The sequence below is a fragment of the Dendrobium catenatum genome, unplaced genomic scaffold (genome assembly GCF_001605985.2).
Source record: "Dendrobium catenatum unplaced genomic scaffold, ASM160598v2 fragScaff_scaffold_40, whole genome shotgun sequence".
Taxonomy (NCBI): domain Eukaryota; kingdom Viridiplantae; phylum Streptophyta; class Magnoliopsida; order Asparagales; family Orchidaceae; genus Dendrobium; species Dendrobium catenatum.
The window spans coordinates 112,413-132,219 of NW_021318502.1; the positions used below are offsets into that span (position 1 = coordinate 112,413).

Below are 19,807 nucleotides of genomic sequence, written 5' to 3' on the forward strand. Positions count from 1 at the left end.
ATTATTTTTACAATAATACAATAACTTTCAGTCTCTGAATCTTTTCTTGTGTGATCACACTGAAGAAAGAAAGCTTATATAACTTTCAATAATATCTTCGTCTTGACTGAAAACTTTAGAAGCAATGCATGCTATGCAAAGAAGCCTTTTTTATTTCCATCTGAACTAAAACAAATGTAATCCTAATTTTACTATAATCATTTAATTAAATCCATTATATAACAAGCACGAGATACACAACAGTAAGAGAGTCTAAAGTCTAAACAAATAGATAAAATCTCACCTAAGATGAGCTTACTCGCTGTATCAACCATGGGAGATTTTCCAGAAAGAAAACTAGAGCTCCTCCGAGCAGAAGCATCAAGGAAAAAGCAATCAGTATCTTTACAATATATTGAAAACTTGTCGTGGGACTTGTTCCAGCAGCTGGCTTCCCAATATAATTGCTTTCAGATGGTTTCTGCAGTAGAAGAGTAGCAGATGAGACTTCAATTACAACCAAATTAACTGAAACATATTAATAAGAAGCTAGCAATGAAGTTCTAAAATATTGATGTTTATTAACTTTCTTCATTTTGATGTAATTAGAATAATTTTAAACTATACAAACACTTGTAGGGGCTGTTTGGTTTCTTATTTCAGATAGGATTTATACAAGATTTAACACTGGGCACTTCAAATCCTACTATTTTGATAAATTCCATTTCAACTTCAATATTAGTTAAAGAAAATGATGTAATAAATTTGAAGACTTCTTTTTTTCATAGATCTTAAATACTGAAGCCAGACAGTTTATCATGATTTAACAAAGTTAATAATTGTAGGCTAACCACTTTTCAATTTTTTCCCTCTCAAAATTTACCCAATTTGGGTTTACAGGATCTACTAAATCCTACTTTTAGCTAAACAATCATTTAAAATTCCATAAATGTAAATGGTTTCGTTTTCATCCACAAAACGAGAAAAATGAAGGGAGGGATCAATATTTTTAATGCAGTAAATACAATAGCAATTTTGTTAAGTTCAGAAGCGAAAGTAAATTAATGTACTAAAAGATGATGCAGATATAACTTTGGCTGTTCATAATTGCAATCCTAATTTGGGATCAAATTCCACAAAAAAGGATATTCTTTTATGACGTGGAGAACTACAGCAATCGTTTTTCAGATGGTTTGTATACCAAATAAACATGAAATCAAGCCTGTAGTACAGCTAACGCTACATAAGCTCCATATATGAATTCCAAAAATCGGTACGATATCTTGACTAGAATGAGTCAAAAAAAAATATTGAATTTATTTTGAATGAGTGCAATATAAATTTGAATTGTCTGTCCATGTAGATTACTAATCTCAAAGAAAATCCAGTGATTATGCGACCCATTATGATTAAAACTTAATCTGCATATCCTATCAAAATCTTTTATCACTCTGAATAACAAATCAAGTATGAGCACCAACGTGTTAGGAAGTACTTGAAGATTTCAAGTAAACCCTAACAATAAAAGCAAAAACACTGAGAAAACTACACCAATTCACAGTAATTTTATTGCAAGAATCCAATAGAACGGAAGAAAAATAGCAATATACAATTGATCCTCTATTCGAGAGGAGGATCTATCTCTCCCAAATCTCTAAACGCCACTAGAGCCCAAAAACCAAAGAAATCCCAAATTTCAGCCAAATTCAAGATGCCCTAACCCTAGGAAATCAAACTATTTAATGCATACAATCCAAAAGGAAATCTCTAAATTTTGAAATTTCCCTCCAAACTCTCTTCAAAAACCTTCCTAAGCAGCTCTATCAAACTTGGGGGTCAGATCGGGAGTATAGGAGGTGGAACTTCTCCACCTGTTTTGCACAAGTTGGTCCCATAGGATCGGCTGGACCGCTCTAACAATACTCCCCCCCAAAAGACCCAACTTGTCCGCAAGGTGGAAAGTCGACACCCTTCTCTATTCCACCTTCATCACAAACGGTAAAAACTTGAAGAGTTTGGTCCCTACACCTGTACTTCGGAGTATACTTCTCATCACATCTGAAATATGGCCCCTTCACCCTCTTCTCTTATAATTCTAATTCTAAGAACTTCTTGAATTTATCCCCAGTTTTTCCTCCTGCAATCTTCTCCTTTGAAGTCCCCTAAAGAGTATCTAGTATTTGCTCCTTGGATGCCAATAAGGTGGTGGTCATCCTGTATGAGCCTACTGAGCTATTGCCTCCCGTTTCTCTCTCGATGTGTCTCTAATCCTCTACCAATTGAGTTAGCTATATGACCTCTCCTAAGTCACGAGGTCTCATCACTATAGCTGCCGCCTGGATCTCTAATTTCAGTCCTTTCATGAAGTTCTCCACTAGCACGGTCTCAGAAATGCGGTCCAATCGACTAACAAGGTACTCGAACCTCTCCCGGCACTCTATTAATAAATTAGCTTGTGTCAAGGCGAAGAATCGTTCGTAGAAGTCTCCTCCCATATCGATTCAAAATCATTTTAGCAGGCAATCCTTAAACTCCCTCCAACTCCATATGGGTCACCGCAAGTCCCTCCATTGGTACCAAGCCAAAGTCTTCCCTTCTAAACATAGGCCACTGCCGTCAAACTCTCCTCATCCATCGAACTATTAACAGTAAAGTACCTTTCCACCCTTTAGATCCACCCATGTGCATCCCTTCCTCAAAAATAGGCATATGCAATTTCCCTACTCTCAGATCTCCTCCGCCAACCCTGCTTCATCCAAAATTTCCCATTCCCCAAGGGGGGTGTGGCCCCCCAATTGTGTCAATCATCCTTCTTCGCTTGCACCCAAACCTTTCATCATAAGCCCATCTTCTCCCTTCAAATTCAACACACCTTCGATCATATTCAACCCCTCTCCTTTTAAATTTGACACCTCTTTGATCATTATCAAGTCCTTGCCTTTCAAATTTAGCCCCACTTCTTTCAAATTTAACATCCCTCCACTCATGCCCAACCCCCTCATGCCTCTCCGCATACTCTCTACCGGATTCCTCCCCAGGAATAGGCCCTAGGGGAGGCCTTTTTCTGTTCCTTCCAAAATCTCCACCTCATGATCCTCCCTTCGTCTGATGGCTTATGGTTTTCTACACTTCCCTTACTGTCGGTGACTTCCCTCACCTCCGATAACATTTTTTTTTTGGCCCTCAAGCACTTTCTTCAACATCTCACTAAGGATGAAAAAATTTGAATTAATCTTATCATGGATGACTGAAATTTCTTTCTTTGAATCTGAAACTTGAGTTTGTAAATATGAAATTTTATTTGTTGTCGGATCTCCCCTTTGAAGTGTTCCTCCAACGCATCCACTTTCTTGGTCGCTATCGATACCCAGATTTTTGTTGGACTAAAAATTTGAATCTCAATTCTAAAAAACAGCAAAACAGCCCCCTTCCGGCTAACAACAAAACAGCTCCCTAAACCCTATTCTCCAAAAAAATTCTCTCAAACAATCCCAAAATCTGTTATGATACTAATTTGTTAGGAAGTACTTGATGATTTCAAGTAAACTCTAACAATAAAACCAAAAACAGCGAGAAAACTTCACCAATTCAATGGAAACCCAAAGAAAACAGTGATTTTATTGCAAGAATCAAATAGAACTGAAGAAAAATAGCAAGATACAATTGATCCTCTATTCGAGAGGAGGATCTATCTCTCTCAAATCTTTAGACACCACTAGCTAGAGCCCAAAAACCTAAGAGATCTCAAATTTCAGCCAAATTGAAGATGTCCTAACCCTAGGAAAACAAACTATTTAATGCATATAATCCAAAAGGAAAACTCTTAACAACCCATACTTTGAAATTTCCCTCATAACTTCCCTTCAAAAACCTTCCTAAGCAACTCTCTAAGACCTAGGCAATCGGATCGGGCGTACAGGAGGTGGAACTTCTCCGCATGTTTCGCATGGGCCGGTCAAATGGACCAGTCTAACACAACACTGGGTCAACCTTGTTATACTTAAATTCCTCTGTTCTTCATTCTCATTTCATTGGAGATGGGACTAAAAAGAAAAAAAAGCAAAAGATCAATCACCAACAATTGATCATACTCAACTTCATTCAAATCATCATCTCACCATCAGTCTTAACTCAATTACTTAAGAATTCTCATTATACATTTATCCCTGCTTAGTGCTCCATAAGACGATCAATCTATTTTTAGGCAGCCTAATTTAATAAGCTACAAGCGACTTCAGGTAAACAGGTAGATTATTTTCACTTGAGCAGCCGTTTAATTTTGCTTGGACCCATGCATCAATAAAATAGAGAAATAAAATTATTCTCCCGAGTAACACATTTTTCTACTTTTCAAGTTAAGTTGTACATTTTAGTTTATATATGGCTCCATAGGTATCAATGATTTTGGTATACAAATTAAGGGGCTGTTTGGCAACAGGATTTATGCAGGATTTGAGCCAGATTTATGCTAAATCCTACCAAATAAGATTTAAGCAGCCAGTAGATTTTATGGCGGAATAAATCCTCCGTTTCCCTCTATCATAAATCCCGGATTTACTAAACCCTGGAGTTCAGTGGATTTAAAGGATTTGGTTGAAGAAGCGCGTGAAAAAGAGAAAGCTATTTACCTTCACAGCGAGCGAGCTCCCGTCGCTACTTCCGATCCAACAAAAAAGAACGGTGAACTGGAAAGAACGTCTTCGAAGGAGGCGAAGAAGGGTTTTAGCAACTCCTCACGCAAAGAGCACACGAAGAGCACGCAAAGTTGAACAGCAACAAAGAAATGGAGAAGAGAGATGTAAATGTAGAAATGACTTAGGCTATCGAAAGAGAAAGAAATTGTAATTAGGAAGAAATTAACATATGTAATTTAATTAATAGAAATTTTAATATAAATAATTAATTAGAAAATAATATAAATGTTAATTAAACTATTAATTAGATAGTTAATATTTTAAATAATAAATTGTTACTGAAAGTCAAGTGAAGACTGGTTGAATCGTTGGTTGGAAATTGATTTGACCTGTACATGATGGTGGGCCAACGGGCTTTCCTTTAAAAAGGGTTTGGCGATATCCTCTATTGATCATTGAAATAACGATTGGGAGTCATAAGAAGATTATTATGCCGACGGGCATAGAGTGACGACTCTTATTGAGTCAACGGATATAACGACACAACGATACATCGACTTGAAAAACGCCTTAATAGCCAGTGATTGTACTTGTTCAGTAAGACTACTGTATTGAATTACATGTGTACGGTATTGACATATTGATCTCATTATGGATTCATGGATTTATTGATATCGACGGATTTGTATTGAAATTTATTTATTGACGGATTTACGGATTTACTGTCACTGTACGATTTCATTGATATTCGCATTATGTCACTAAGCATTGATACTGATACTGATATGGATATCGATATTGCATTGACTTATTGTTACTATGGACATGGATACTATTGATTCATTGATATTATCGTTTCATTGATACACCGTATTGAACTGCTGCATGTGATTCATTGATCAATATGGAATAGGTTTTACTGTATTGATTTGATTCCAACCGTTCTTGTGATGTATTGGTTTGATTGTTTTATATGATTTCATACCGATTGATGTTATTGACCAGAGATAATTGATTTGATTGATTATATTGATATGATATTGATTTAACGGTTATTATCGAGACGATGATTTTTCTCTATTGATTTGATTGGATTCTTACGAGATTTATCGTATGTACTGATTCATGGAGCTTTATGGACTTCTTCCTACCTTCTTCCTACCGTTTATCGATTCTTCTACCGCTGACTATGGATTTTATCGATTGTACATTGACTACTGATTTTCGTACCTACATCGATTCACTGATCATTTGCAATTGATTGTTATGGATTTGATGGACTGACATGCATATTGTTCAGTACCGTGCTTTGATTTCAGTTATAGGCTTTGGTGACCTGCTGGGCTTTTTGAAGCTCATTATATGTGGTTAACAATTTCATGTCAGAGCAAGGGAGTAGGAAGTGATGGTTGATCAAGATTGTCGACGAATCCTTTCACTATGAATGCCTGGGGCGTCACACAACCATTCTTATCTGTGAGACCAAAAAGCTTATGCCTAAAATATGATGGAGACATAATGGACAGGAACATTGTTATAGCATAAACTACTTTTAACTAAACACTGCCCAGGTTTATTATGTTCAGCACTTTTAAAAGTGCATGCTATAATCATCACTAGGGTTATAAATGAATTGAGTCGAACTAAGCATTATATTGTTAAAGCTCATTTATTTATTTCATATCAAGGTAATCTTGTTCAAGCTTTTTTATTAATATTTTTTATCAATTTTGAGTTGCATTGAAACTATATTCAAGCCTAGCAAACTGTATATAGCATGCTTATAATTTAAACAAATGCCTTATTATTAACAATAAATGTACTCATAATTTTTTAACAAATTTGGCAATAATTCACTCACATTATTTCTAATATTTGATGAATTAAAAAAAATGAGATTTTAATCCATTCATCTTAATACTTTCATTGCACTTATTCTTTTAGTAATATATAAACTTTTGTAGTGCGTAGAATATAATAAGACATAATAAATCAACAAAAAGTAATTAAATCATCTCAAGCTCTTAGCAATTTACTTTTTAAACAACAAACAAGTATGCCACAAACATAAATGAACAACTAAATCAATGTTCAAGTTTATTCATTTATATGTCAAGCTTTAAAAATTTTATTACGTAGTGGGACAAAGGCTTGATGTTGTTGTTGTTTCATTCTATACTCAGCAAGGTAGAGAACCCTTTCTTCATTCCTAGGTGGAGAATGACATTCATAAAGCTTTTTCTCCTGAAAAGCCTGAACCCTCCTGCTCCTCATAACGGCGAAGATGCTGCTCCCTCCTTTGGCTCCTTGCAATGGCAGAGATGTCGCTCCCCATTTCTACTCCTTGCAATGATGAAGAAGTCATTCCCCTAGCCTCCTCAGCTATTCTCAAGTCTTTCACCTAAAGACTTATTCCCTAGAGCTTTTGTCCAAGAGCTCCAAAACCACAATACGAAGGACCCAAGATGCAGGCCGATGAGGAAAATTGTGCGACTCCCTCACACACCCCTTGACTCCCTCAAGGATTACCTCTCAACCTCACCTCCTCTCTCTCCGAAGTAGTTTAGACACTCTCACAAGCAAGGAGATAACTCTCCCTCTCCAAAGCTCTCCCTCAGAAGAAAAAGCGTCTCAGGCTACTCACTTGCATCTCCTCTCATTACATGAAAACACTTAAGTTGGGCTATTTAAATCAAATCCTAATTTTCAAGTTGGTTCTTCTGATCGTATAATACAAAGTGTGCATCATATTATCCAATTATTTAAACATTCATTTCTGAATTCTATAAGTTTGAACTGAACGATAAGTAACTATACAGAACAATTAGCTATATCGAATTAAGGATCGTCCAGGATGAACCAAAGTTCATCCACCACAAGTTCTGTTAAATCGTACTGGACAATTTGGATTATACAATAAGATTGCCAATCAAGATTTGATCATGATTCGATTGCATGATCAACGATTCAAATTAGGCAAGATTCATTAAGCATCGTACAATACAATTAGGTCGAAATTCAAAATTGCCTAAACTTGATAAATCAGATTCAACGGTTGGAATTTATGAAAAAAATTGATTATCATATACGAACTCCGGTCGTACAATACAATTAGTTATGCTAGAAGTTAATTTAATTAAACACTTGATTTCATTTTATGGATTAATAGATCGTCTAGTACGATTGGGATCGTACAATATGATTGGGATCATACAGTACAATTTAGTAGAGAATTCATGTGTTCAATTTTTATCCTCACTCGTGAGTGTGTGCTCAGTTGTTTTGCCAACATACATCTAATTACATAAAACACTCAAAAAATAAAAATACAGACTCTTGTTACAAATTTAAGTAGATTCAATGTCGCAATTTCTTGAGTTTGCTTCTTTGATTCAGTGTATGTTGTAATGGAAATGTTAGTGGCACACAAAAGAAATATATATATATATAACGGAGAGCAAAAAGTGATCTAATCAATAATATTTGAAAGCGTCAAAACGTCAGGTCGGACTCATGGATTTCAACATAGATTATACAAACTCTAATTTCTGTTAGTCTAGAACAAAAGCCATGTTAGACTAAGCAATACAAAGAAATGCATGAAATTTGAAATGGGAAAGATTGACAATATAAACCAATGATATCATACTTACCATCAAACTTAAAATTTGCTTTGGTATCTGCTGCGTCTGAGATGCTGTTTCATAGCCTTCTTTCATGACTGCGATGGCATTCCAGTTAATCTATTTAAGTCCTAAGATAATACAGTAGTAAAATACATTGTAACAAATCTAAAGGAAGTCACCTTCTTCAATAGTAGTCTGCAATTTCCAACCTTCACCATAATTGACCAGTGCTGCTTTGGGGCCAAAACTAATAGATTCTTCCCCATCTTTAGCAGCTTCAATGTACAGAGCTGGTGGAACTCCAAAACCTAGCTTACTATTTATCAAATACACTGCAAACCCAGCATCTGTTCCACTTGCAAAACGCCGAACTTCACCGCAGCTCTTGCATAGAACTTCAAGAAACTAGCCACAGGACAATATATAATAATTTTAGTCACATATATTTCCATACTGGAAAATAAGAATTGAGTAAACAAGTTACACAAATTTTCACGACTCTTTGAATAATACTGAAATAAGGAGCTGTTGGGTTACATGATTAAGCCAAGTTTTAGTCAGGATTGAAGCTAAATTTTGGCAAACAGCTTTTTGAGCAAAATAAATTGTACTGTCTACTTAAATATCAATTTCTCCAATTTTGGGTTAAATCCTAGGTTTAGTAAATTCTAGGGAAGCAGGGTTTAAGAGATTTATGCCACTTCTCTTCAATGCGCCTCATCTTTTATTTCATGTAAATCTTATACCATGAAAATATCTATCAAACACTTTACCAGTATTTAACCTAATTTAACAGCTATCATGTCAAACAATTTTCAAAAATCAATGCCCCCAAGATTATTCGGATGTGAAAGTAAACCACGCATCGAAAAAACAAAAAAAAAGGAATACAGTGGAAAGCAAATGACACCAAGATTTAACATGGAAATATCTAAAATCGAGAAAAAACCACGGAATCATGCCACACTAAGAAATCCATTTGGAAAATTGGAAGAAATAAGTATAGATCTCTCTTCTCTCTCACTCTCTCCTTACTTCTAATCACTCTTACACCATTCTCACAACTAAGCAAAAGAGAAAAGCCTCTATATACTACCAAGGGTCACCACCCTTGAGAAAAATTATAAAGAAAAACTATCAAGTCTGCCTCAAAGCATTGCAATGCTCAACACTGCCTGACAACGTTGTTGCGTTGAATTTAGAGTGTTGTTGTTCTCTGCTCTCTATCTTTTCTCCCAACAACTTTGCAGCACTGAGATGTTCGAGTACACAGTGTCAAGGCATTGTACGGTTAAAAAAAAATTCAAGTGCTTGGGGGAGGAAAATACAATCTGATTTGAGGTCTAAGACAACAATACAATTTGATTGATCGACACAATTAGATTCCACAACGACTAACAATCTCCCACTTAGAACTGATTGCGATCAATCCTTCTCCCGATCTGCATTACTAATCATAATAATTGTAGTGTGACTCACTCTTGCTCTCTTCCTTAATGAAGACTAACTGAAACTACACAGCTTCAGTTAGTCTTTATCAACATATATGCAGGATTCTCGGTCGTGTGTATATTCTCCAAAGATAACTGACCATCTTCCAAAAATGACCTTATGAAATGATACCGAAGCTGGATGTGCTTGGTTCTGTTATGGAATACAGCATTCCTGGCTAGATGAATAACACTCATACCGTTACTATGCAACTTCCTATTCCTTTGCTCTTTACTAAGTTCTGCCAAGAAACTTTATAACCAAATCATTTTCTTGCTCGCCTCAGTGATAGCAATGTACTCAGCTCCTGTGGTTGCGAGCGCAACAATCTTCTGTAACTTGGAAACTCAACTCATTGTAATCTTTCCCAAAGTGAAGATCATACCTGTTAACGGCGAATGACGCACCATGGCGCAAAGGTCCCTTTGGAGCCATGGATCATAGCGTACGGCGCGGCGCGCGCCATTTTGAACATGGCGCAAACTATATAAGAATTATAAAATAATAAGCATGAATATAAAATAATATTGTCCAATATGACGCAAACTTTACATTTCACAACAATATTGTCCAAGAGACGAGAATTCACATTTAAAGTTCTCACCCCTTCCTCCTCTCCTATAGAGTCCAATATCCCCCAATCAAAGCATGCACTCAAGAAGAAAACTTATACAAAGCATGCACTCATGAAGAAGTAGACTAACACTAACAACTATTACTAAATATGATGAATACAACAATATGCCAGGCTACCGGGGGTCCAAGGGGAAGCTGCCCCCTAGCAGGGTTCGACCTAGCGGTACCGAGCATTTTTTTTTTTAATTTTAAGAGGTTGACGTCACATTTAAACAATTTGGCGCGGTATTTTGCGCCGTGCGCCATGGCTCACATGGGGCGCAAATAGCGCGCTATTTTAAACACATGCACCTCGCCATGAAAATGGCGCCGCATGTGCGCCACACCGCGTTGAGCACCATAGCACGCTATTTTGCGCCATTAACAACTATGGTGAAGATATAACATGTTGTGCTCCTCCTACCATCAAGATCTCCAGCAATATTAGAATCTACATAACCCTGTAGATTAATCCATGCACCTCCAAAGCTATGAGCTTTGTCAACTGATTCTTTCAAGTACCTGGGAATCCACTTAACTGCCTCCTAATAAAGTTTACCTAAGTTACCATAAATCTGCTAACTACTCCCACTGCATATGCTATATCAGATCTTATGCAAATCATAACATACATCAAACTTTCACCTATTTAAGCATATGGAGTCCTCTCCATCTATTCTTACTCTGCTTTAGATTTAGGCGATTATTCCTTGGATGACTGAAAGTAACAACCCAAGGGAGTGCAAATTGGCTTTGCTTTGAAGCACCTTTTCAACATATTCAGCTTGAGAAAACTTCTGTATACCTGCACTTCTATCCCTTTGATCTCATATCCCTAAGATTGTACCATGTACAACTCTTCTTCAATGTTACAATGAGGAAATACTTTTTTTTATATCTAATTACTCTAGATGTAAATCTTCCATTGCTACTTTGCTCAATACAATTTTGATTGTAGTCATCTTCACCGCTAGAGAGAAAATTTTAGTAAAGTTCACTTATTCCTTCGGTTGAAAATCTTTTACTACAAGTCTGGCCTTATAACACTTACTACAATCAAGTTGTTATTTCAGCTTGTAAACCCACTTATTCTATAGTGCTCTCTTGCTATCTTGTAGCTATGTCAAATCCCAAGTTTGATTCAACTCAAGTGAATGCATCTCATCATCCATGACTTTCACCCATTTCCTTAAATAATCAACTTGAATAGCCTCATCATAGCACTATGCTTCACCATTATCTATCAGCAATAGATAGTATAGGTAAAGAGAGTACATTCGTATGGCTTTAAGATTCTGGTGAATCTCCTAACTTCAATAGTAGGAGTCTGAGCTACTCTATGAGCTTCATCAACTTTGTCTTCTTGATCATCATCAACATCTTCTATCTCAATATATTTGAAAGAATCTTCATGAGTCTCATTTTTATTGAATTTGACAACCCTGTTCTTTATGAATTTATGATTCAAATAATCCCCAAATTTGTAGCCAAATTCATCTGAATCATATCAATAAATGTACACTTGATAAATTTTGGATCAAGCTTATTTCTAGATCCTACATTAACATGACCATAGGATGAATAATAAAAATTTTGAGGTGAGATAAACTTACCTCCATTTCACTCTAGGATTCCTCAGGTAATCCCTCATTCGGAGAAACTAAAGGACCATGATTGATCAGGTAAACTACAATATTCACTATCTTTACTCAGCACTGCTTAGATAGATCAGCATGTAATCTCATGCTCATAGCACATTCAATAATAGTTATATTCATGCGCTCTACAACACCATTCTGCTATGGTGTTCTTGAAATAGTGAACGCATGCCTGATCTCATTCAAAGCACAATACTCCTTAAACTTCTTATCACGGTACTCATCACAATTATCTGATTTGAGACACTTGAATTTCAAACATGTCTCAATCTCAACTATGGTCTTTCACTTAAAAATATCAAACACATCTAACTTGTATTTTAATTAGTACACTCATACATTTTTGTTGTGGTCATCAATAAAAATAACAAAATGCAAATATCCTCCTATAGAAGTAATTGGAATAGGACCCCATACATTAGTATGCACTAACTTAATATTCTTTGACTTAACATTTGAACAAGTATTTGAAAAACTCATCCTATGTTTCCTGCTATATATACAATCTTCACAAAAATCTAAATTTATAAATTTTAAACCAAGAAATTTTCCTCTAGTAAGAAGTGAATGCATACATTTATTACTTATATGACCAAGCTTTCAATGCCAAAGACGTCCATCAACATCTGAATCAGTTATTCTAATAAAATCTGATGTTTTGTTGATAATATACAGGGTGCCTTCAATACTACAACGAGCTATAATCATAGCTTCTTTTGTCGTCTTCCACGAATCTCCTGTAAATAATGTCATATAGCCTGAGTTTTAAGATAATTCACAGAAACTAAACTCCTTTTCAGACAAAGAACGTGCATAACATTCTTTAGTCTCTAAATTGACCCATCTAGCATTTTGATAACATCTCCTTATCCAATAATGTCGTATGCATGTTGTCACCCAGATACACTTTACCCAAATTACTTTGAGTATGATTCTTAAATACCTTGTTGTTAGGACTTACATAAAAAGAAGCACATGAATCTATAACCCAAGATTCAGGATTATCTAGAGATAAAATCAGAAAATTTGACTGATGCTCTTCTGAAGATACATTTGCGGAGTGATTTTTATCTTGACGTCCACCATTGCCCTTCTTTGGAACTGTACAATCCTTGAACTCTTCTTACCAGAGCTCTAACACACAACTTTCTCTCTACCTGAAGTAGAGTTACCTCTCCTTAATTTAGATCTACCTTTATTGACACATCACAATAATCAGATTATTCAGGTGCTCTACCATTGGAGTGTTGTCCAATATCTTCATATTGAATAACTTTTTCATCAAGAACATTTTGTTTAAGGCTGATGACTTCCATATATCGTAGTCAGTGCGGCCATAAGATTGATTGTAGCCTTCTCATTTATAATGTTGAATGCAACATATGAGAAAATGAAAGTCGAATCAAACCTAGTGCAGTCCGGTCAAGAACCTCCCACACGTACTTAATCATAGAATCCAAATTCTTGGTGATTCCTTCCAACAGTAAATACAATTATTGATACAACAAATATTCAGTTTGCATTCTCCAGAATGCAAAGTCTGAACTGTTGAATTTCTCAATCTTGTATCTTGCTTCGTCAGTCATTATTCCCACTCAAACAGATGAACGAGACTCTAATATCAGTTGTTGGGGATGTGAAAGTAAATCAAGCAACGAAACAAACAAGAAAAAATAGAATACGGAGGAAAGTAAATGACATCAGAGTTTAACTTAAAACAAAAATCTAAAATAGAAAAAATATCATAAAGCACACCACACCAAGAAATTCACTATGAAAATTGGGAGAAATAAGTACCAATCTCTCTTCTCTCTCACTCTCTATTTGCTTCTATCACTCTTACACAGTTGTCACAAACAAACAAATGAGATAAACCTCTATATATCACCAAGGGATCCCACCCTTGAGAAAACAAGAAAAAAAACTATCAAGTCCACCTCAAAATGCTATGGCGTCAATTTGGAGAGCTACAACGCTCAACGCTCTACTTCCAGCCAGCCTAATAGTGTTGTGGCGCTCCGCTCTCTATCTTTTCTCCTAGCAAACTTTGCAGCGTTAGAGCACTTGGGTACATAGCATTGGGGAATTGTATGGAAAAAAATTTCGGTTGCATGGGGGAGGACCCCCGCACCCCCACTAGCGAGCATGAGAAATAAACTTGAAGTTCGAGGCAATAGTACAATCCGATTAATTGACACAATTAGATTCAGTGCGGATTAAAAAGGATTTACTAAATCCTGCTTGTAGCCAAACATCCATTAAGAATTTCAAATATTCCATAAATCTCAATAAGTTAGAATGAAACAAACTTTAAGTTATTTATTTATTTATATCATAAGATTCGCATATTAAGAAATTGGAGTTCGCATTTTATCACCCCTCAACCTCAAGCTAAATCCTTTGCCTTCCATTTTTTCCAAAGCTCTGGTCTTTCGAATATTCCATACATTCAAAATAGAAAATAGAACCCACTTAAGAATTAGTTATGTGGAGATAAACAATTCAACAAACTCAGAAAGAAGGAATGCGAAGCATTAATTTCACTACAAGGGAACAACTATGATGTTTAGATGCAGCTCAAATAAAGTAGATGAAAATATTGGTGAAATAAATGAAGGACATAATAATATTACAGGAGGCTGAGAAGGACCCGGTAGCTCCTTCCTATTGTCTTCCTGTTCCGCCATTCGCGAAGACTAGAATGCTATCAGTCTATCAAATTCTCCACGCGATAATCTGAACCTGCGAAGAAATTTCAAACAGTGAAGAAGAAGCAGAAGAAAAAGAAGAGACGAACATAGGCTAGGGTTTCCGAGAAGAAGCACGCCACGGTCTTCGGATCCTTCGTTGGAAATCCGTTGACTAGAATTTGTGGAGAGTGGCACGGCACCAAAAAAAATCGAAATTTTAGAGCAGTCCGTTAATGCCAGTTTAAGAACTTTATTTGGAATTGAAATTTAACTTATAAGCCTAAATCTTAAAACAAACAAACAAACAAAATTATAAGCCTAAATCTTAAAAAAAATTTAGAGCAATACTATATATTAATTGCTCAAATATATTTGGTGTTTATCTTCTTGAAAAAAAAAATCTAGATTAACTACATATTGAAATATTTATGGCATATAAAATACAAGGCATATTCCTTCACTCTAGATGTAAACTTTTGAGTAACAAAAATGCTCAAATGTCCTTCAAGTACCATTTGTTTTTGGCAATCTCTTAGCACGTGTTGTCAATCTATGATAAAGCTCAATAGTGATGGTTTCTAAGTTCCAAACATCTTTTGTGTAAGTGTAAGTAATGTTATATTTTTAGTTTTTTTTTATTTGAATGATTTCATTGACGGCGGTGGAAGGTTATAATAGAAAGGAGACTAGAAGAGAACCTTGGTTTAAAAAAAAAAGATGCAAATTCATAATAGGATTTTCAACTTTGTTTGAACCATCTTCACACTCTAAAATCTAAACCATAAAACATATTAGATGAGGCATTAACTATTATAATTATAATCAAATTATGTTAAAACCATATTTCAGACTTGCTCAAATCATTCTCAAATTGATTTAAATGTGGGTCGTATATAGTTTGAATGTGGCTTTAACATGATTCGAACCATCCCCTTTTTTATTATTATTATTTTATATGGAATTGATTCATTTAAGTTGGTTTACTATATATGTAGATGTCAATTCTAACCATAGTGTAGAAAGACATTTCACTATTCAAATCACACATTGAGTTAAGAGCGATAATAAAATAATTTATATAATTTGATGTTTTTGGTATTCTTGAAAAGCCTATGAAAATGCTAACTTTAATGAAGAAGAGTGTTCAAATTTAAGATTCTATATGTGAGGCTAGAATTGAACCATTTATAGTGAGATAGATGAATTACTGAAGTATTATGCATTAGTAAAGAAAGTTGAATGGAAAGTGACTAGCTTTGTCGAGGATAGAAATTATGCATTAGTAAAGAAAGTTGAATGGAAAGTGACTAGCTTTTTCGAGGCTAGAGCATTCACGTAAGATGTCAGAATTGGGCACCTTATAGTACATCATGTTTAGTGGCGGGGCCAGAAATTTCTTATAGCGGGGGACTAACTTAATTTTGTAAAAACTTTCCTGAATTTTCTAAAAAGATAAAGAATAATGATCAAATTTACACAGAAATTTATTTAATTATTCTTGTTTTAAAAAACATTAAAAGGTCAACCATTTCTCTAGATCAGACATAAATCAGACTATGTTTTGAAGTAATATAATCCTTAAAAAGTGTGAATCATTGCTCGTGCAAGATTTTGTAGAGAATAGAAGGATGGAGTCTAAAATAAGAGACCATTGAAACTAATAAAATTATCCTACGTGTGTACTTATTTCTTTAAAAAAAAGCTTCTGAAATTTTCAGTATTGCTCCATGTATTATCTTTGGAAAAAAGTATATCATTAAGGTAAGAATTAGCATTCTTAAATTCACTGTTTTCAAAACAAAACACTCCAATGCACAACCTCAGGTGCAACAAATTTACAAAGTTAAGGTTGTAGGATTAGAGCATGGAGAACTTGCTTGCTCTAGTTTCGTCAACTACTGCCACATAATGAGCTATATTTTCATTCCCCGCGCAATATGACCCCCGTGGGTTCCCTCAATTTGCCCATAATTTTGTTATAGCCATTATGATTGTATTTTCTCTTAACAAAGTTATAGTATATCATATTATACCTATTGTGATCGCACTTGGATGGAAATATTAGGCATAATACATATAATTGATAATGTATCACAATTAATTCATTATTCAAAGAAATATACACGAAAGTTCATCTCAAATAAAATTAGCTCCTGGTACATAAAATTGAGTGATAACCCTCAATCATGAATTTGTATGTTCCCTTAACAAAGTTATAGTCTATCTTATTATACTTAATGTGATTGCACTTTGATGAAAATATTAGGCATGATACACATAACTGATCAAATATCACAATTATTTCATTATTCAGAGAAATATAAACAAAAGTTCATCTCAAATAAAATTAACCCTTGGTATATAAAATTGCGTCATAACCCTCAATCATGAATTTGAGAACCTTTGCACAAGCTAGCGATGTGAACTTTGTTCTTCTCAGTATATTATCTTTTTTTGGAGTTTTTAGTCCTTATGTAATCAGTTAATAATAAATCTTTACAGTGACACACTTGATTTTTCAACCACCATCTATTCAATCTTATTATTATTATACTTTCCATTATTTATGTTTCAATGCAATCATCGAGACAGCTATAAGTTATAATATGCATAAATATAAACTAATAATAAAGGTTTCAAATCATGTTCGAGTTTAATTGCATAATATTCTAAATCATAAATATTGCTAGATTTCATATTATTGTTACAATCATGATCGAATAATGTTCAAATTCCAATAATTACATTAAAATGCGCCTCGATATTTAAGAGTTTATCTTCTTTTACTTAAGGGGTTTCACAATCTCCCCCAGTTAAGTAATTTATGTCCTCATCACTATCATTATCCCAAAAATCATTCACCAGGTACATATAATTCTAGATGTGACCCCTACAAGTCAAGTGGTGGCTCCCACCCCATAACACTTTGTCTCATTTAGGATTCAAAAGGTGGCTCCCATGGCATAGCTCTTTGTCTTGTATGGTACTTAGTTCCTATCTTCTAGCAAGTGTATTTCTCTGATACCAATTGTAAAAACCCAAAATATTAACTATCGAGATATATGTTGCAATCCAGGATCCATAGTATGTGATTTTGATGATGACAAATATTATTGATTGAATTATTACTTTTCTCATTAAATGTTATGTGAGCACTAATATTATAGGTAAGACATCCACTACTCAAAGCTACTGAAAGCTCAATAATATGTAAAATAGGAATGTCAAGTAAACAAAGTTTGTAATTTTATTTTACTTTATTTTCTATTTCTTGAGTCTGGCTATATAAGAGAGTATATAATTGGGTACGTGACCGCACACAAACACAGATGGAGTGAGATAAATTTTAAAAGTTAAAACTTTTGTACTAATCATATTGTATGACTTACAATTGTATTGTACTATCAATATAGAAAGAACATGCTAATTAACGATTAATTATAAAATTAGTTTTTGTGAACTAATCGTACTACCGTAAGATAAAAAAATTCTAGCCGTAAGATTAATTTAAGTAAGATTTTGAAATTTAATTTTCAAATTAATCATACTATACGATATTATTTGTACTATACAAATATTTAAAATCTTGCTAAAATTAACCCCTATAATTAATCAATTAAATCATAGTTTAATTAATGATAGTTGATCGTATTATATGATATTGATCATACCAAACGATTAACAAAGATGAAATTCGATCATCCTAAAGATTGTACCAAAGGAACCCATGATTTTTTTGAACTAATCATATTGTACGATATTCATACCATATTGGATGATCTACTTGAAATCAATTACCTGTACTGTACGATGATAGTAGTACGTGACGATTAGTTGAGATAATTTTTAGTTGTCCTAGGAATTATCTTATGCGAATAGAGGAAATCAAACAAATCGTATTAAATGATCTTTGGGTCATACTGTACGATGTGTTTGAATTAATTAAACAGTTTGCTTGAATGATTATTTACATTGTACTAGATGGGACTAGTTTTGAACTGATCATATTGTACAAACATGAATCGTACGGTATGAACAATGACGGTTAACTTAATTTTTTAGGGTTTCTTGAAGCCCAATACATAAGAATGTTTCAAAAATTCACTTTCTAATGGCGAGAGGATTGAGTGACTGCTGAAGGAGAAGGTCCTGAGGGAGAAGGAGTGTGAGGGGATCATATGGTTGCTCTAAGCAAGCCACACCCTTACTCCTCCTATGGCCTTAGTGAGTTTTTGGAAGATCTCTTGGGAGAGAGGCTTCTAGGTCAAGTCCTCGAGGTACTATGCCTTCTCCATGAGGGAGAAAAATGAGCTAAGGTTTTTTGCCTTCTCCAGGAGGGGGAAAAAGGAGCTGATGTTCTCTATCTTCTTCAAGAGGGCGAAAAAATGAGTTAAGGTTTGCTACCATCACCGAAAGGGTGATATAGCATCCAACACTCCATCGTATTAGATTTGGTGAAAGTGAGTCTGTAAGGGCTTCTCCACCTTGCTATAGGATCAAAAGGAGAGTCACTTAGTAATTAGTGTAATACTCGGAGTGAAGGACTCCGAGGAGTGGATGTTAGTTAAGGTTGATTAAACTACTATAAAAATCTCTCGTGTATTTTTTTCCTTTTTACACTTTTATTTTTCTTACATTTTATTTCTATTATAACTGTTTGGAAAAATTGGTGATTATTACTTTATTTCGTAAATCAAAATATTATTATAGTTAAATTAATATTTTTGATAAACACGTTCTCTTCTACAATCAATTAGAATTTGATATTTTCAATTTCTGAAAACTCTTTCAAAAATATTATCATCATTATTTTAAAGTTGGGAAAAATTTTAAAATTAAGAATTCACCCCCCCTCTTGGTGAGCCTAGCTCTTTAAGATTTGATGACATTCATGAAATTTCAAGTGGTATGATAGTGAGTTTCAAAAATAAAGTTTTATTAAACTTTTGAAGAATGATCAATGGCTCATTTTGGTAATCGTAATACTGTGGGGGTTATTCGATAACATGTCCACAATTGTTTGAAAATATTTTTTTTGATTTCAGGAAAATATGCATGCCTGCTTTTTTATAATCAAATGACTATAGAATTTGGCATATGATTCAAATTGGATA

General features: G+C 34.5%; 1 protein-coding gene across 5 annotated transcripts; it reads right to left on the minus strand.

Annotated features, from left to right (window-relative positions):
• Window positions 1–127: 127 nt before the first annotated feature.
• LOC110095343 lies at window positions 128–14,961 on the minus strand. 5 transcript variants are annotated; one of them, XM_020820958.2, is made up of 5 exons: window positions 14,834–14,961; window positions 14,637–14,745; window positions 8,419–8,644; window positions 8,267–8,334; window positions 128–460 (listed from the first exon to the last, which is right to left on the minus strand). In XM_020820958.2, the coding sequence occupies exons 2-5, from the start codon at window positions 14,688–14,690 to the stop codon at window positions 284–286; spliced, it is 525 nt and encodes a 174-aa protein (XP_020676617.2). In that variant the 5' UTR covers window positions 14,691–14,745; window positions 14,834–14,961; the 3' UTR covers window positions 128–283. The 5 variants fall into 5 exon arrangements, with proteins under 5 accessions (XP_020676617.2, XP_020676765.2, XP_020676689.2 ...); XM_020821106.2 differs by having other exon boundaries at window positions 14,637–14,739; window positions 14,834–14,940; XM_020821030.2 differs by having other exon boundaries at window positions 14,829–14,925.
• Window positions 14,962–19,807: the final 4,846 nt, after the last annotated feature.